This window comes from Portunus trituberculatus, chromosome 43 (assembly GCF_017591435.1).
Source record: "Portunus trituberculatus isolate SZX2019 chromosome 43, ASM1759143v1, whole genome shotgun sequence".
Taxonomy (NCBI): Eukaryota; Metazoa; Arthropoda; class Malacostraca; order Decapoda; family Portunidae; genus Portunus; species Portunus trituberculatus.
Genome location: NC_059297.1, coordinates 17,926,690 through 17,941,689, shown reverse-complemented (window position 1 = coordinate 17,941,689; position 15,000 = coordinate 17,926,690). Strand labels below are relative to the sequence as shown.

At 34.9% G+C, this 15,000-nt stretch overlaps 1 protein-coding gene and 1 long non-coding RNA gene across 2 annotated transcripts in view; both read right to left on the bottom strand.

Moving 5' to 3' along the window:
- LOC123518417 overlaps nt 1–1,277 on the bottom strand; it is a 14,613-nt gene extending 13,336 nt beyond the window's left edge. The window contains exon 1 of the long non-coding RNA XR_006678786.1: nt 1,223–1,277. This is a non-coding gene — a long non-coding RNA (uncharacterized LOC123518417). The remainder of the gene's footprint in view (nt 1–1,222) is intronic.
- A 6,884-nt stretch (nt 1,278–8,161) lies between these two features.
- The window catches only part of LOC123518362 (axoneme-associated protein mst101(2)-like), a 30,048-nt gene continuing 23,209 nt past the window's right edge, over nt 8,162–15,000 (bottom strand). Inside the window, exons 4-5 of the mRNA XM_045279142.1 lie at nt 8,602–10,001; nt 8,162–8,378 (exon numbers count right to left, since the gene is read on the bottom strand). Of these exons, the coding sequence (XP_045135077.1) occupies nt 9,937–10,001 (65 nt within the window). The 3' untranslated portion in view covers nt 8,162–8,378; nt 8,602–9,936. The remainder of the gene's footprint in view (nt 8,379–8,601; nt 10,002–15,000) is intronic.

Genomic DNA, 15,000 nt, shown 5'->3' with positions numbered 1-15,000 from the left:
TTTGCTGCGGGGCTGTGCTCCATACTTTTTTTTTTATAAAGTTTGAGCAAACAAATGAATATTCTATATAACAAATATTCTATCCCCCCCCACACACAGGCACTCACACGCGCACGCACGCGCGCACGCACGCACCTACGCACGCGCGTACGCACACACACACACACACACACACACACACACACACACACATTTTCACTTATTCTCTCTTCAGAGTATACATGAAGCTACGATTGACAGCACAGCGATATACTACACCGACGGGTTTGTTGACCAAAATGGAAGATCTGGAGCGGTGTTTGTGTGTTCAATGAGGAATAAAAGTAGTACGATAATCCCGCCGCCGCCACTGCCACTGCCGCCATCACCAACACCGCCACCACCGCAGGTCTCATCATTGATATCACACCCGCCGCTACCGCCGCTTTGCCGCCGCCGCCACAACCATCATCTCAGCTGCCAGGGTCACGAGCCGAGTTAGCGGCCATCAGAATGGCCGTTGTACATGCACACATCTCTCATAAACTAAATCTTTAGATTAATACTGATTCCAGGATAGCCATCGCCTCTTTGTGCTAACAAAACAATGAGAATGAACACCTGACAAAAGCCATCCAAGTCCATCCAAGCAGAGGGAAGATCTATCATAATCAATTGGATTCCTTCTCACGTTGGGATTTATGGTAACGAACAAGCAAGGCTGCTTGCCAAGCAAGCAGCTCAACTCCCATCAGTGAGTACTGTCATCCCCTGAACCTAGCAACAGTTTAAGGAGAAAGCAAGAGAACATACAGAGAGGACACGCCTTCAACTAGCAGGAGGGGGAGACACGGCAAGGAGGCAGCGTCAGCAATCGCTGGCTGGGAGAGGTACCCATGGGGTAATCGCTGCTTCAGCCCGGCCGACACCCCAGGTGTCGTACGTGAGGTTCATAATCCGGCTGGGCTATCCTTACGCCTGGCAGCTAGAGACTGCCATATCGGAGGAGCTAAGACGTTTATGTGTTGAAGACAGCCATAAGCTGCAACACTGTTTACGAGACTGAAAGTGTAAGCACACTCCGAGAAAAGTGTAACATGCTTAATCCAACACTTATAGACTTCACGAACATTCTACAAGAAGCAATAAAATACTAAGTGTTCACCCTAAGTTTTGTAATGTGTCTCAGTGAACGCTCATGCACATGTACATGGAGAAAATATCAATATTATAAAAGGCTCACCGTAAAATTCCCTCACTATTAGCAGCACGCGTCCTTCCTTAACCACAGTCGGTTCTTCACTGCCATCCTGTCACTGTTGCCTACCTAACTCAGAGTTCGAACCGTCTCGAAACTCAATTAATTGCTATCTTTATCTAATTATTATTATTAGTAGTAGTAGGAGTTGCTGTTGCTGTTGTTGTTGTTGTTGTAGTATGCATTTATTTTTTCTAGTAATGTAATGATTAAGTAAAAGTTTGTTCAGAGTTGAGTGGTTCACTTGTTACTTTTGAAGAGGCGCGTTTTTGATAGTCCACGTTTAAGGCAGACTTAAGCCTGGCTTAAGGCTGACGTCATTTTGTGTTCTTTCATGTCCCCAAACTTGAGCCAGAGCGTAGCCCGCCTTAAGGCAGGGCCGGCCAAACTCAAGCCAGCTGCAGAGCAGGCTCGACTTTCCGCTAGCCAGTTGTGACGTCACATGTAAATAAACAAATAAGACATGACGAATGAATGTTCCATTAGCTGCTGTTGATAGTTCTGCACCAAACTGAATGCTGTTTCAGTATCTTCTGGTATCTCTGGCAAGTCTGGAAACATGATGGACTGGACTGTTGATGCAGGGAGGAAAGATAGCAACTAGGATGATACCAGCTTTGAAGCGCCTGGAGTATAGAGATAGATTAAAGGCATTAAACATGTTTTCATTTGAGAGGAGATGTATAAGAGGGGATATTTAAAATGTTCTCAGATACAAACTACATAGATGTGAGATCTTTCTTTACCTTAGAGGAGGGAAGTAGGACTACAAATCATGGCAGGAAGATTAGAAAGCAAGGCTGCAGGTTAGATATAAGAAAATATTTCTTTAGTCATAGGGTGGTAGACTTCTGGAATGCATTGCCAGAGACGGTTGTAAATAGCACTAGTTTGACAATGTTTAAAAACAGATTAGATAAGCACTTAAATTTATTAGATTTATAATTATGTATAGCGCTGCATGATAGTTTTTATAAGAAATTTACTATAGTTAAACAAGACATGATCCCCATGTATGGGGACCACAAATTGTAGAGGATTTCGCTGCAGGACTTACCCCTGTTAATGGGCCAAATATTTAGAATTAGTATATAATGTATTGTGTACTTGTAAGTGTAACTTTAAGTACTGATGACGAGGTCGCTGTGCGACTGATACAGGATAACCTAGATGGGCCCTGGTGGCCCTTTGCTATCCTATTATTTATGTTATGTTATGTTATGTTATGTAGGAAAGATAAGTTACAAAGCTGCAGCATATCTTGCACTTCCTGTTCGTCTGCCATCTTTATTGTTGTCATCTGTCAGCTGGTGACTGGTCACGTGATCGAAGGTCTAGCAGGCCCGTTTTCCATTGTCCCAGGTTTTGCTTAAGCCTGCCTTAAGGCGAGGTCTAGCCGTAGGGCATTAAAAACGTAGCTTGATAATTCACACATTGTATCAAATCTTCAACATATGCTGCAAGAACTTGTATTTTAGATTTCTGTTCATGGTCAATTTTTTTGCAGTATCCTTGGCTCACCGTGCAGGTCAACCACTTCAGTCTGCATAGCTGATATAGATCTTCGTCTCCAGTTTACTAATTCTTGAGTTGAACTGGTCAACAAGAACATTCACGGCATTGCCAAATGCTTGATTATTCTAGTCCAGCAACATTTTGATTCCATGGTTGCCAATGAAGTCTTCAGGAGGGCGAGCAAGAAAAGTGCCCATACATCCGTCTGCTGACCGCTCTCATCGTCAAGCATTCATCTCAATCCCATCTTCGTCACTCTACCCTTGGACCAAGGCGGTCACAGTAGGATCTTGTCACATAAACCTAATCTCCTAGCTACTAGACAGCAATATGGGTAGCTACACTTAATTAACAGTATCATGCAACATCATATATTAAATTACCTACTTATACAATGTTTCACCAGCTCTACTACATGTCAAAATCTTTCTTCACTGTATATGAGTCATTGGACAAACCACACCTTATGTGAAACGTTGATAGCGTCTGGACAACGAAAATTATGTGTGAATAGAATAGTCTATGAGGAGGTAGTGGCAGTCACGGTAGCTTTTCACGGGCTGTGATGTGGTGGACCGGCCTATTACCGACATGCTTCCTCTGAACTAACAAGTGTGCAGTTTAAACAGTCCTTTTGAGTTGTGTTAAAAGGACTTAATCACCTATGTTCTTTCTGTCTTGTACCGTTACAATTATGATATGTCATAATTTCAACGCGCAACGTGCTGAATCTTCTGTGTGATTTCAATGATTTCACCGTGGAAAGAAATAAAGGAGACCTGGCAGAGGTCAGAGGGGATGAATGTGCTCATCATAAAGTTCTAATATCTGTAACCTGCTCTCCTGTAGGCCACTGTTTGTTTCGCGGTGGATAGTAAAGTTAAAAGCCAGTTCAGGTTTGAGGTTGATCAGCATAGGGAAAGAAAAGGTTAACATTGAAATCTCCGAGAAAGAGAAGGGAACCAACATATTCTCCTCTTTGAAGTTTAATGATGATGTTGATAATTAGTATATATATATATATATATATATATATATATATATATATATATATATATATATATATATATATATATATATTATCATTAAACTTCAAAGAAGAGCATATGCTGGATCTTTCTTCTTTCTCGGAGTTTTCAATATTAACCAGAAGTTTTGGCTTTTCATTCCCTATGCTAATCAACCTGAACTAGCCTTTAAAATTTACATTCTCTATGGCAGCATAGCAAGGACATCAGAGGAAATCAGTAGCGAAACTAATGTAGAGAATATGTAACAAAATTGAATAGTTGTATAAAGAAAAAACAAACTTCAATTATCTGAGTGAGCAATAAAGCAGATCTGACAGTAGATGAATCTCTACTAATTCATCGATGTAAGCCTTTAGTAAACTCTACATAATGATAAAGCTGTAAAACTATTTGTTTTTTTGGAATAATATGAGAAAAATCACTAGTTTTTTTTATAATTATTAACTTGGAAATGTCTATTCAATTTTACTTGCAATTAGGGTTGTAATTAATATCAGTTCTTTGAAATTAGCACTTTCAGAAATAATATAGTTTGCGCATTGTTTCCTCATAGTCAAAAGGAAGTCTGTACGGTAAAGTTATTGCATGAGTACAGTAATTTTGTTGGTGGTGTCTTCACATAAACAGTGACAACATTAGTTATTGTAAGTGGGATTCCTCTTACTAAGATGTTTTATTCAAGATTGCTCTTGCATTTTTTCAGAGTATTTGGATTTGAAAATGTGATCAATATTTCTCCCAAAACCTACAAAACGCAGAAAAAAACATAGAAGAGTAGTTTCTCTTCTGTCTTTCTTCTTAGCTAACATTCAGTGTACATATATATATATATATATATATATATATATATATATATATATATATATATATATATATATATATATATATACTTGAAGGACAAGTAGAATTAAAAATAAAACTATAAGTTTACATTTATCTTTATGTAGGTTATAAACATAATTCCAAAAGAAACAAGAGCTATGGATTTTATTCATCAAACGAGATAATATGAAAGAAATTAGACAACATATCTAGGAGTTAAATAGTTGATATATTTTTTTTCTTTCACATTTCAACCACAAATTTTATCAAAATAAAACACCAAAATCAATTTCAGGTGAGCAAGAAAAACTTTCATTCATGAGAGGCTATAACCAAAAATACCATGCGTGATCAGGAGGGCATAGTACAGCACCTTAGATGGTGCCATAGCGATCATCCCAAAATATGTTTTACGCAACAGTCGTTGTGGTAGTTGTAGTAGTAGTAGTAGTAGTAGTAGTAGTAGTAGTAGTAGTAGTAGTAGTACTTGTAGTAGTAGTTGTTGTACTTGTAGTAGTAGTTGTTGTACTTGTAGTAGTAGTTGTTGTACTTGTAGTTGAAGTAGAAGTAGTAGTAGACGTAGTAGTAGAGGTAGTTGTAGTACTCGTAGTAGTAGTAGTAGTAGTAGTTGTACTAGTCGTTGTGCTGGTAGTAGATGTTGTAGTAGTAGTAGTTGTGGTGCTGGTAGTAGTAGTTGTGCTACTCGTAGTGCTGGTAGTAGAAGTAGTAGTTGTAGTTGTGCTGCTGGTAGTAGTAGTTGTTGTGCTAGTCGTGGTGCTGGTGGTAGAAGTAGTAGAAGTTTTTGTAGTCGTTGTGCTGGTAGTAGAAGTAGTAGTTGTAGTCGTGGTGCTAGTAGTAGTAGTAATAGTAGTAGTAGTAGTAGTAGTAGCAGTAGTAGTAGTAGTAGGTGCCGGTGATGATGTCGTTGATGTTGTTACAGTGGTTGTAGGGGAATTGAAGAACAGCGTCGTTAGAGTGGGAGGGATAGTGGAGAAACCTGTTACACCCATTTCCTGCAGTTCATTACTGATATCCTCTGCTTGAGTTTGCAAAGATTGGGAAAGTTGCACGATCGAATCTACGGTTTCCAACAAACTACTATTGATATCTTCTAATGCAATGCGGTCATCAGCATTAATAGTACCGATGTTATCGACACTTGTTCGAAGCTCACTTGCGATTGAAGATATTTCAGCTACTATGCCATTTGAAACTGAGGCAAGTAACTGAGCAACAAGTTCTTGAATCTGCATGACGTTTGAGGAAACTGCTCTCTTTTTCCTTCGCTTCCTTCCGCCTCCTCCAAGGAGATTTAAAATTTCATTAATTGTTGCTACAATATCATCCAGGGAATCTGATAATGCATTGATATCATTGATTACAGCTTCCAATTGATCCACGAGACTGGGAGTAGTAGTAGTAGTAGTAGTAGTAGTAGTAGTAGTAGTAGTAGTAGTAGTAGTAGTAGTAGTAGTAGTAGTAGTAGTAGTAGTAGTAGTAGTAGTAGTAGTAGCAGTAGTAGTAGTAGTAGCAGTAGTAGTAGTAGTAGTAGCAGTAGTAGTAGTAGATGTTGTTGTAGTAGTAGTAGCACTAGTAGTAGTACTACTAAAAGTCGTAGTAGAAGTACTAATAGAAGTGGTAGTAGAGGTACTAGTAGAAGAAGTAGTAGAAGTACTCGTAAAAGTAGTAGTAGTAGTAGTAGTAGTAGTAGTAGTAGTAGTAGTAGAACTAATAGTAGTAGTAGTGGAAGAGGTAGAAGTGAAAGTATTAGAAGTGGAAGTAGTAGATCTGGAAGTACTGGAAGTAGTAGTAGCAGTAGTAGTAGTAGCAGTAGTAGTAGTAGTAGTAGCAGTAGTAGAAGTAGTAGTAAAAATAGTAGTAGTAGTAGTAGTAGTTGTAGGACCAGATGTAGTAGTAGTAGTAGGGGAACCAGAAGTAGTTGTAGTAGTTATAGAATCAGAAGTAGTAGTAGTAGTAGTAGCAGCAGTAGTAGTAGTAGTAGTAGTAATAGAACCAGTAGTAGTAGTGGTGATAGAACCATTAGTAGTAGTGGTAGTAGTAGTAATAGTGGTAGTTGTAGTAGTAGTAGTAGTAGGAGGCGTGGGAGGAGGCGATGAAGTAGTAGTATTTGAAGTGGTAGTAGTAGTAGTAGTAGTAGTAGTGATAGGAGTAGTAGTAGTAGTATTGGTATTACGAGTAGTAGTACTAGTAGTAGTAGCTGCAGTGGTGGTTGTATTAATTGAAGGTATAGTAGTAGTAGTGGTAGTAGTAATAGTTGTGGTGGTAGTATTAGTACTGACGGTAGAAGTAGTAGTAAAAATAAGAGGAGTAGTAGTAGTAGTATTTGGAGTAGACGTTGTAGTAATAACTGGAGTTGTAGTAGTGGTTGGCTTCTTTGTTGTTGTTGTTTTTATTGTCGTCGACGTTTCTGTTGTTGTCGTGGTTTTCGTTGTTGTGGTTGTCTTTACATCTGCAAGCGAAAAAAAACAAAACATTACTCCGGATGACATTGTAGTGTTTGGCGAACTCTACAATCTTTAATACTACAAATAAAATTCTTTCAAGGATGAGGGAAGGATGACGTGATCATGGGAGTTCTAAGCGCCACACTCTCGTAGATTATCAACTATAATGTAGAAAACGAAAAAGTATATAGTCAATAAATTATAAATAAACAAATTAATCGATGATTCTAATGACAACGTTGATGGTAATAGTAATAATAAAGATAAGAAGAATAAGAATATTAAGAATAATAAAAATAATAATAATAATAATAATAATAATAATAATAATAATAATAATAATAATAACAATAATAATAATAATAATAAAAATAATAATAATAATAATAATAATAATAATAATAGTAATAATAATAAAAAGATAATAATAATAATAATAATAATAATAATATTAATGATAATAATAAGAAAAATAAAAACAATAATAATAAACATAATAAACATAATAATAATAATAATAATAATAATAATAATAATAATAATAATAATAATAATAATTATAATAACAACAATAATATCATCAATAAAATTATGAATATATATATATATATATATATATATATATATATATATATATATATATATATATATATATATATATATATATTAGTACTACTGTTACTAATAATAGTGATGATAACAATAATAATAGTAATAATAATAATAATAATAATAATAATAATAATAATAATAATAATAATAATATAATATAATATAATATATCAATTCAAATCAATAATAGAGTGAATACTAATAAATATAAACGTGCTCGTCTCTCTCTCTCTCTCTCTCTCTCTCTCTCTCTCTCTCTCTCTCTCTCTCTCTCTCTCTCTCTCTCTCTCTCTCTCTCTCTCTCTCTCTCTCTCTCTCTCTGTGTGTGTGTGTGTGTGTGTGTGTGTGTGTGTGTGTGTGTGTGTGTGTGTGTGTGTGTGTGTGTGTGTGTGTGTGTGTGTGTGTGTGTGTGTGTGTGTGTGCGAATGTCCCTGTACTAACTACTCCGTGACTTACCTTTGACACAGCAAAAACATGGACTATGGTGACATTTGCCGAAGATCAAACCATGATGACAATGTCGCTTTTTGGCAACGCAGTGGCCGAGTCCGTATTTGCATATCTTGGGACACTTGGCACAACATTTGCACTTTTTCATTTTGCATCCATTCTTGACCTGTGCTTCCTTCTTGTTACATTTCTTCTTGCACTTCCCTCCTTTCTTTTTGCATTTTTTCGTGGAACTAGATCCGCACCCTTTGAAATAACAAAGATACTTCGGTAATCTTAAGAAAGAATAAAATAATAGATCAGTGCCATTTTTTCTTTTTACCAAGTCTTTCTTTCTCTTTCTCTCTCTCTCTCTCTCTCTCTCTCTCTCTCTCTCTCTCTCTCTCTCTCACACACACACACACACACACACACACACACACACACACACACACACACACACACACACACACATGCACACAGTACTTACCTTTTTTGACACAACATTCGCACGTCTTGCTCTTGCCACATTTGCCGGGAATCACGTTTCCCTTGCACTTGCCCCATTTTTTGCAGACTCCTCCGACCTTGACGCACTTCTTTTTTATAGGGGGACATTTCTTCACATTCTTTTTTACATTTCCAGTCTCTTTTTTGTCATGGTCCCCCTTTTGTTTTTCATCATTCTTTCTCTTCCTTTTTGCTTGTATTTCATCCTTATTTTTCGTGATTTCCATTTTTTTAGAGGCTTTCTTGTTTTCCTTGTGATGTTTATTGCGTTGACCTGGTTTAAGATTCTTCTTCATCTTCTTTTTTGGGAACCTTTCTTTCTTTCTTACATTTCTAGTCTCGTTTTTGTAATTGTTCTTCTTTTGTGTTCCATCACTCTTTTTCTTCCTGTCTGGTTGTATTTCATCCTTATTTTTCATGATTTCTATTTTTTCAGAGATTTTCTTGTTTTTCTTGGGGTGTTTATTGCGTTGATCTGGTTTGAGATTCTTTTTCGTCTTCTTTTTCGGGAAATTTTTCGAGTCTTTATCACGTTTTCATTCTTTCTTTTGTCGTTGTTCTTCTTTCGTTTTTCTTCTTTCTTGCTCTCCTTTGTTGGTTGTATTTCACCTTTAACTTTCATAATTTCTACCTTTTCAGACACTTTCCTGTTTTCCGTGGGATTTTTACTACCTTGATCTAGTTTGAGAAACTTCATTGTCTTCTTTTTCAGGAATCTTTTTCGTGTCTTGTCTTTCCTCTTTAAAATTTTGTTGCTATTATTTTTATTTTCTCTGTTTGGTGTTTTATCAATATTTTTTGCCTTTGTTTCATTATTTTCGTTTTTTGCTCCTTCAATAGCTTTCTTCTTTTGCTTCCGTTTGGTTTTACGATATCTTGGTATGCCACGCCTTTTCTTTGCACCTTTCCTTGTCTTTCTTTTCCTTTCCGAATTTTCGATGAGTTTTTGTTTACGTTTAGCTTTCTTGCCTTGTTTTTGCTAGAAGTTTTCGTCATTCTGTCATTAGGAAAAGCACGCTTTTTAGCCAAAGCAACTTTATTCTGCGAGTTATATCCAGTGCTTGACTCATACTTTATCTTCTCACGTTTATCGTTATTCCTCTTGTTTGATTTCTTTCCATGAGTTTTACTAATTTTCTTTCTCTCTATTTTGTCTTCTTTCTTAATCAATTTCCGTCTAGCTATTTTTTTGTTCACATTTCTTTTCCCATTAACATTTTTTTGCGTTTCTTTTCGAAGATAACTGCAACAGTAGGGCTGATTTACGGGACAGTCAGAGGATGAAGCAGAGAGAACAGAACACTCTGAGTTGCTGCTACACTGTCCTCCAACATCTTGACATGCGTTTCCTTCCCTTTCCTTTGCGACCACTCCTGACACCTAGAAATAGATTTTTTTTTACTTATTTACTGCATTACTTGCAATTAATGTGATTACATGTACTTTATCTATTTATCACTTGATAGAAATGGTAAATCAGTATGCATTATCATGAAGTTTATTTCAAATTTTGGTCATGAATATTTTTTGATTAATTTTTCCTTATTGCGTATTTAAGAATTTCATGAAAATAATTAATTGTATACGATCTATGATTTTCTAACAATTATACGTATAATGCCTCCCGTGATTGATTATTGCAGATTTTACCATCAGCCTACTCCAACTGAATTTCTCAGCCATTTTTTGTACAAGATAAATCTAAGAAAGCAAGATTTTTGGGCAATTTGTGCCGCCTACAACAGCCAAGGATGCCATTATTGGGATTCAGTTGTTGTCTATGTTCTTGCACCTGAGTAATTGTTTCATGACGCATATCAAGATAACTTTTTCCAATAGTAGACGGATTTCATGATAGATATCTCTTATGACGGCTACATCACTTAGTGGCGTTCCAAACTGATATTTAGTTACCTTTAAAAAAAAAACATGAATGAGAAAGATCAGAAATTACATTCATAATGACAGTTATTTTAGGTTTAAGGCAATTAGTGTTTCTAGTCTATATAGTAGTTCATTTTATCCTCTATAAAACAAAGAAGTAAACGAGGAAAATATAGTAAATTTCGAGGAGAGGATGAATATAAGTCTAATATTTGATAAGAAGAGTCAATGATGAAAATCACTTCCTCATGCACAATTTATTGTGTCAGCTACTGAACTAAAAACATTGTTGTGAAAGGTTGCGAGTGCACTTCACAATGGTTGAATATTTCGGTAATTATAAATATGACACTATTACCACATACAACTAGACAAAACACAAGAACAAAAGAAACTGAGGAATGCTGCAAAAGGCACCAGGTCTACACGAATCAATCCTTTCATGAACATATACATATTTCCACCCATCATCACCGTCTATGCATTTGATTAATTATTATTTAAAACTCCTTATTGACTAAACTCTAACAACCTGATTACTGACACATGCTCCATTTTTCATTCACTCTGATAGGAAACCAGTTCTTTTCTATTTTTTTTTCTTTCTTAAGCCTAATATTTTGAAGCTAGAACCCGTTATTTATGCTTCTGTTTTGGCTATTAATCCTAAGAACTAAGCTTATGTTCCTTTTCTCTAACCCGTACACAACTTAAACACTTCTATCAGGTGTCATTTTAACCTTCGTTTTTCTAAGGAGTGCATGTTGAAAGAGATGTAACCTGAAATATTAACATACATTTTTTCATTAATGTTATTTTTTTTTTACTTTCCTTATCTATTTTATCTTACTTTATTTATTTATTATCTATTTTCTTGTGTGTGTGTGTGTGTGTGTGTGTGTGTGTGTGTGTGTGTGTGTGTGTGTGTGTGTGTGTGTGTGTGTGTGTGTGTGTGTGTGTGTGTGTGTGTGTCTGTGTGTGTGTGTGTGTGTGTGGTATACGTCATAGATTCTTTCCTGATATTGGTACATGAATCTAAAATGAAATCTTTCGTTTGTTGAGTTAACAAAAATGCCTAATTCTCCTTTAAGATTCTTGGATTAATCTTTAGTGAATTCCATCAAAATGAGCAGAATGTAAAATTTCCTGAATTTGAGTTCCTTATATAGGGAATTTTCTTATTCTAAAACATCATGTGCATGTTGCAAGCATGCGCTGATGTTAAGGCGGATCTTTTTCATTTATTTGCTTCTCAAACGAAGGGATACATGTCTTACGACTGAAACTTTACATCGTTAATGGTAAAGAAAAAAAGAAAAAAACATAAAAAAGTATTAGATTTGTTGTAAAAAGCTAATCTTCTAAAGGCGGATCCATTAATGGCACGTTACTCATGGTCAGTATCGGTTTATGTTTAGTGCAACCACAAGCTCAGGAGTCAAGTGAGTGGCACTCGTAAATGAAGGAATATGATACTGTAAGCTGACATAATAGTGCTTCATGAAACACAGGCAGAGGCTTAGTCTCAGCAATCCTATCAAGACTAACGGATTGTTCAGTGTGAAACTCACTAGAACACACAATACCTATACTGCTATATATATATATATATATATATATATATATATATATATATATATATATATATATATATATATATATATATATATATGTGACCATATAGCGAAATATTTGCATTGTAAACGTCTTAAGTTTCACATGCCATTACACTAAAGGCAAACAAAAATAATCACCAGCAGCAGCAACAACAGCAGCGTCAGGGAACAGCAGCCCCCAATGGCCAGTGTGAAAGTCTTCATACCGGACAGGGAGAGAGTCTGACCCAGTGTGTCAGGTAGATCTGTTAGGGGTTTATATTTGTCTGAAATACTAGGGCCAGATTCGGTATGTATGACACATGTCTGTATGGGGATTTTGCCAGTGTACGTGATTCACTAGTGTAGAGTATGGTTCACTGGCAGGTAACATATGTGACGGTCGCTGAACTCAGCATAAAAGATAGTAAATCAACATCATGTGGAAATATGGTGGTCACTGCAGTAGAGATTTTGCGCTCTCTCTCTCTCCCTCTCTCTCGACGAAGGTAGACAGCTGAATGTTTGTAAGAACATTTTATCTCTAAAATAAGATAAGATTTGGATTGTACTGAACAATCAGAAATGGCAGTATAATATAACAAGGTCAAAATGAAAATATTTTTTAGCATTCAGTAAAAAATTAGGAAGTTACAAAGCTAACACTAGTTAATACTACTATTCTTTTTATCATCAATTCATATAATCACTATCTGAAATTACCTTTGCTGTTACAGTTTTTGGAGCTGTCATATTAATATTCTTTTAAGAGATCGAGTTTCATTTTATTAAAAAGGAAAAAAATAACACAGGTATGATATATATATATATATATATATATATATATATATATATATATATATATATATATATATATATATATATATATGTATATATAGCTATCTATCTATCTATCTATCTATCTATCTATCTATCTATCTATCTATCTATCTATCTATCTATCTATCTATATATATATATATATATATATATATATATATATATATATATATATATATATATATATATATATATATATATATATATATATATATATATATATATATATATATATATATATATATATATATATATATATATATATATATATATATATATATATATATATATATATATATATATATATATATATATATATATATATATATATATATATATATATATATATATATATATATATATATATATATATATATATATATATATATATATATATATATATATATATATATATATATATATATATATATATATATATATATATATATATATATATATATATATATATATATATATATATATATATATATATATATATATATATATATATATATATATATATATATATATATATATATATATATATATATATATATATATATATATATATATATATATATATATATATATATATATATATATATATATATATATATATATATATATATATATATATATATATATATATATATATATATATATATATATATATATATATATATATATATATATATATATATATATATATATATATATATATATATATATATATGGGTGCAGGTCAATTGGTCCTCAAGCGATTGGTACTCAGATCATCTTTTTTTTTTTTTTTTTTTTTTTACGTAGGGAAGAGGGCCAGCCAAGGGCAAAAAAAAAGAAAGTTAGGGGAGCAAATGCCTCGATACCTCCCTCTTAAAAGAAGACAATTTGTAGGAATTCGGAAATACAGATGCAGGGAGGGAGTTCCAGAGTTTACCAGTGAAAGGGATGAATGATTGAGCGTACTGGTTAACTTTTGCATTAGAGAGTTGGACAGAATAGGGATGAGAGGAAGAAGAAAGCCTTGTGCAGCATTGCCGCAGGAGGAGAGGAGGCATGCAGTTAGCAAGATCAGTAGAACAGTTACCATGAAAATAGCGATAAAATATAGAAAGGGATGCAACATTTCGGCGGTGAGAAAGAGACTAAAAACAGTTAGTCAGAGGAGGGGAGTTGATGAGACGAAGAGCTTTCGATTCCACCCTATCAAGCAAAGCTGTGAGACTGGAACCCCCAAACATGCGAAGAGTACTCCATACAGGGACGGATAAGGCCCTTATACAGAGTAAGCAGTTGGAGGGCGAGAAAAACTGGCGGAGACGCCTCAGAACACCTAATTTCATAGAAGCTGTTTTAGCAAGAGATGAGATGTGAAGTTTCCAGTTAAGATTATGAGCAAAGGACAGACCGAGGATATTCATTGTGGAAGAGGAGACAGTTGAGTGTCATTGAAGAAGAGGGATAGTTGTCTGGAAGGTTGTGTCGAGTTGATAGATGGAGGAATTGAGTTTTGAGGCATTGAAAACTACTAGATTTTCTCTGCCCCAATCGGAAATTTTAGAAAGATCGGAAGTCAGGCGTTCCGTGGCGTCCCCGCGTGATCTGTTAATTTCCTGAAGGGTTGGACGTCTCTGAAAGAACGTGGAAAGATGTAGGGTGGTATCATCAGCGTAGGAGTGGATAGGGCAAGAAGTTTGGTTAAGAAGGTCATTAATGAATAATAGAAAGAGAGTGGGTGACAGGACAGAACCCTGAGGAACACCACTATTAATAGGTTTAGGAGAAGAACAGTAGCCGTCTACCACAGCAGCAATAGAGCGGTCGGAAAGGAAACTTGAGATAAAGTTGCAGAGAGAAGGATAGAAGCCGTAGAGGGCAGTTTTGAAATCAAAGCTTTATGCCAGACTCTATCAAAAGCTTTTGATATGTCTAACGCAACAGCAAAAGTTTCACCGAAATCTCTAAAAGAGGATGACCAAGACTCAGTAAGGAAAGCCAGAAGATCACCAGTAGAGCGACCTTGACGGAAGCCATACTGGCGATCAGACAGAAGATTGTGA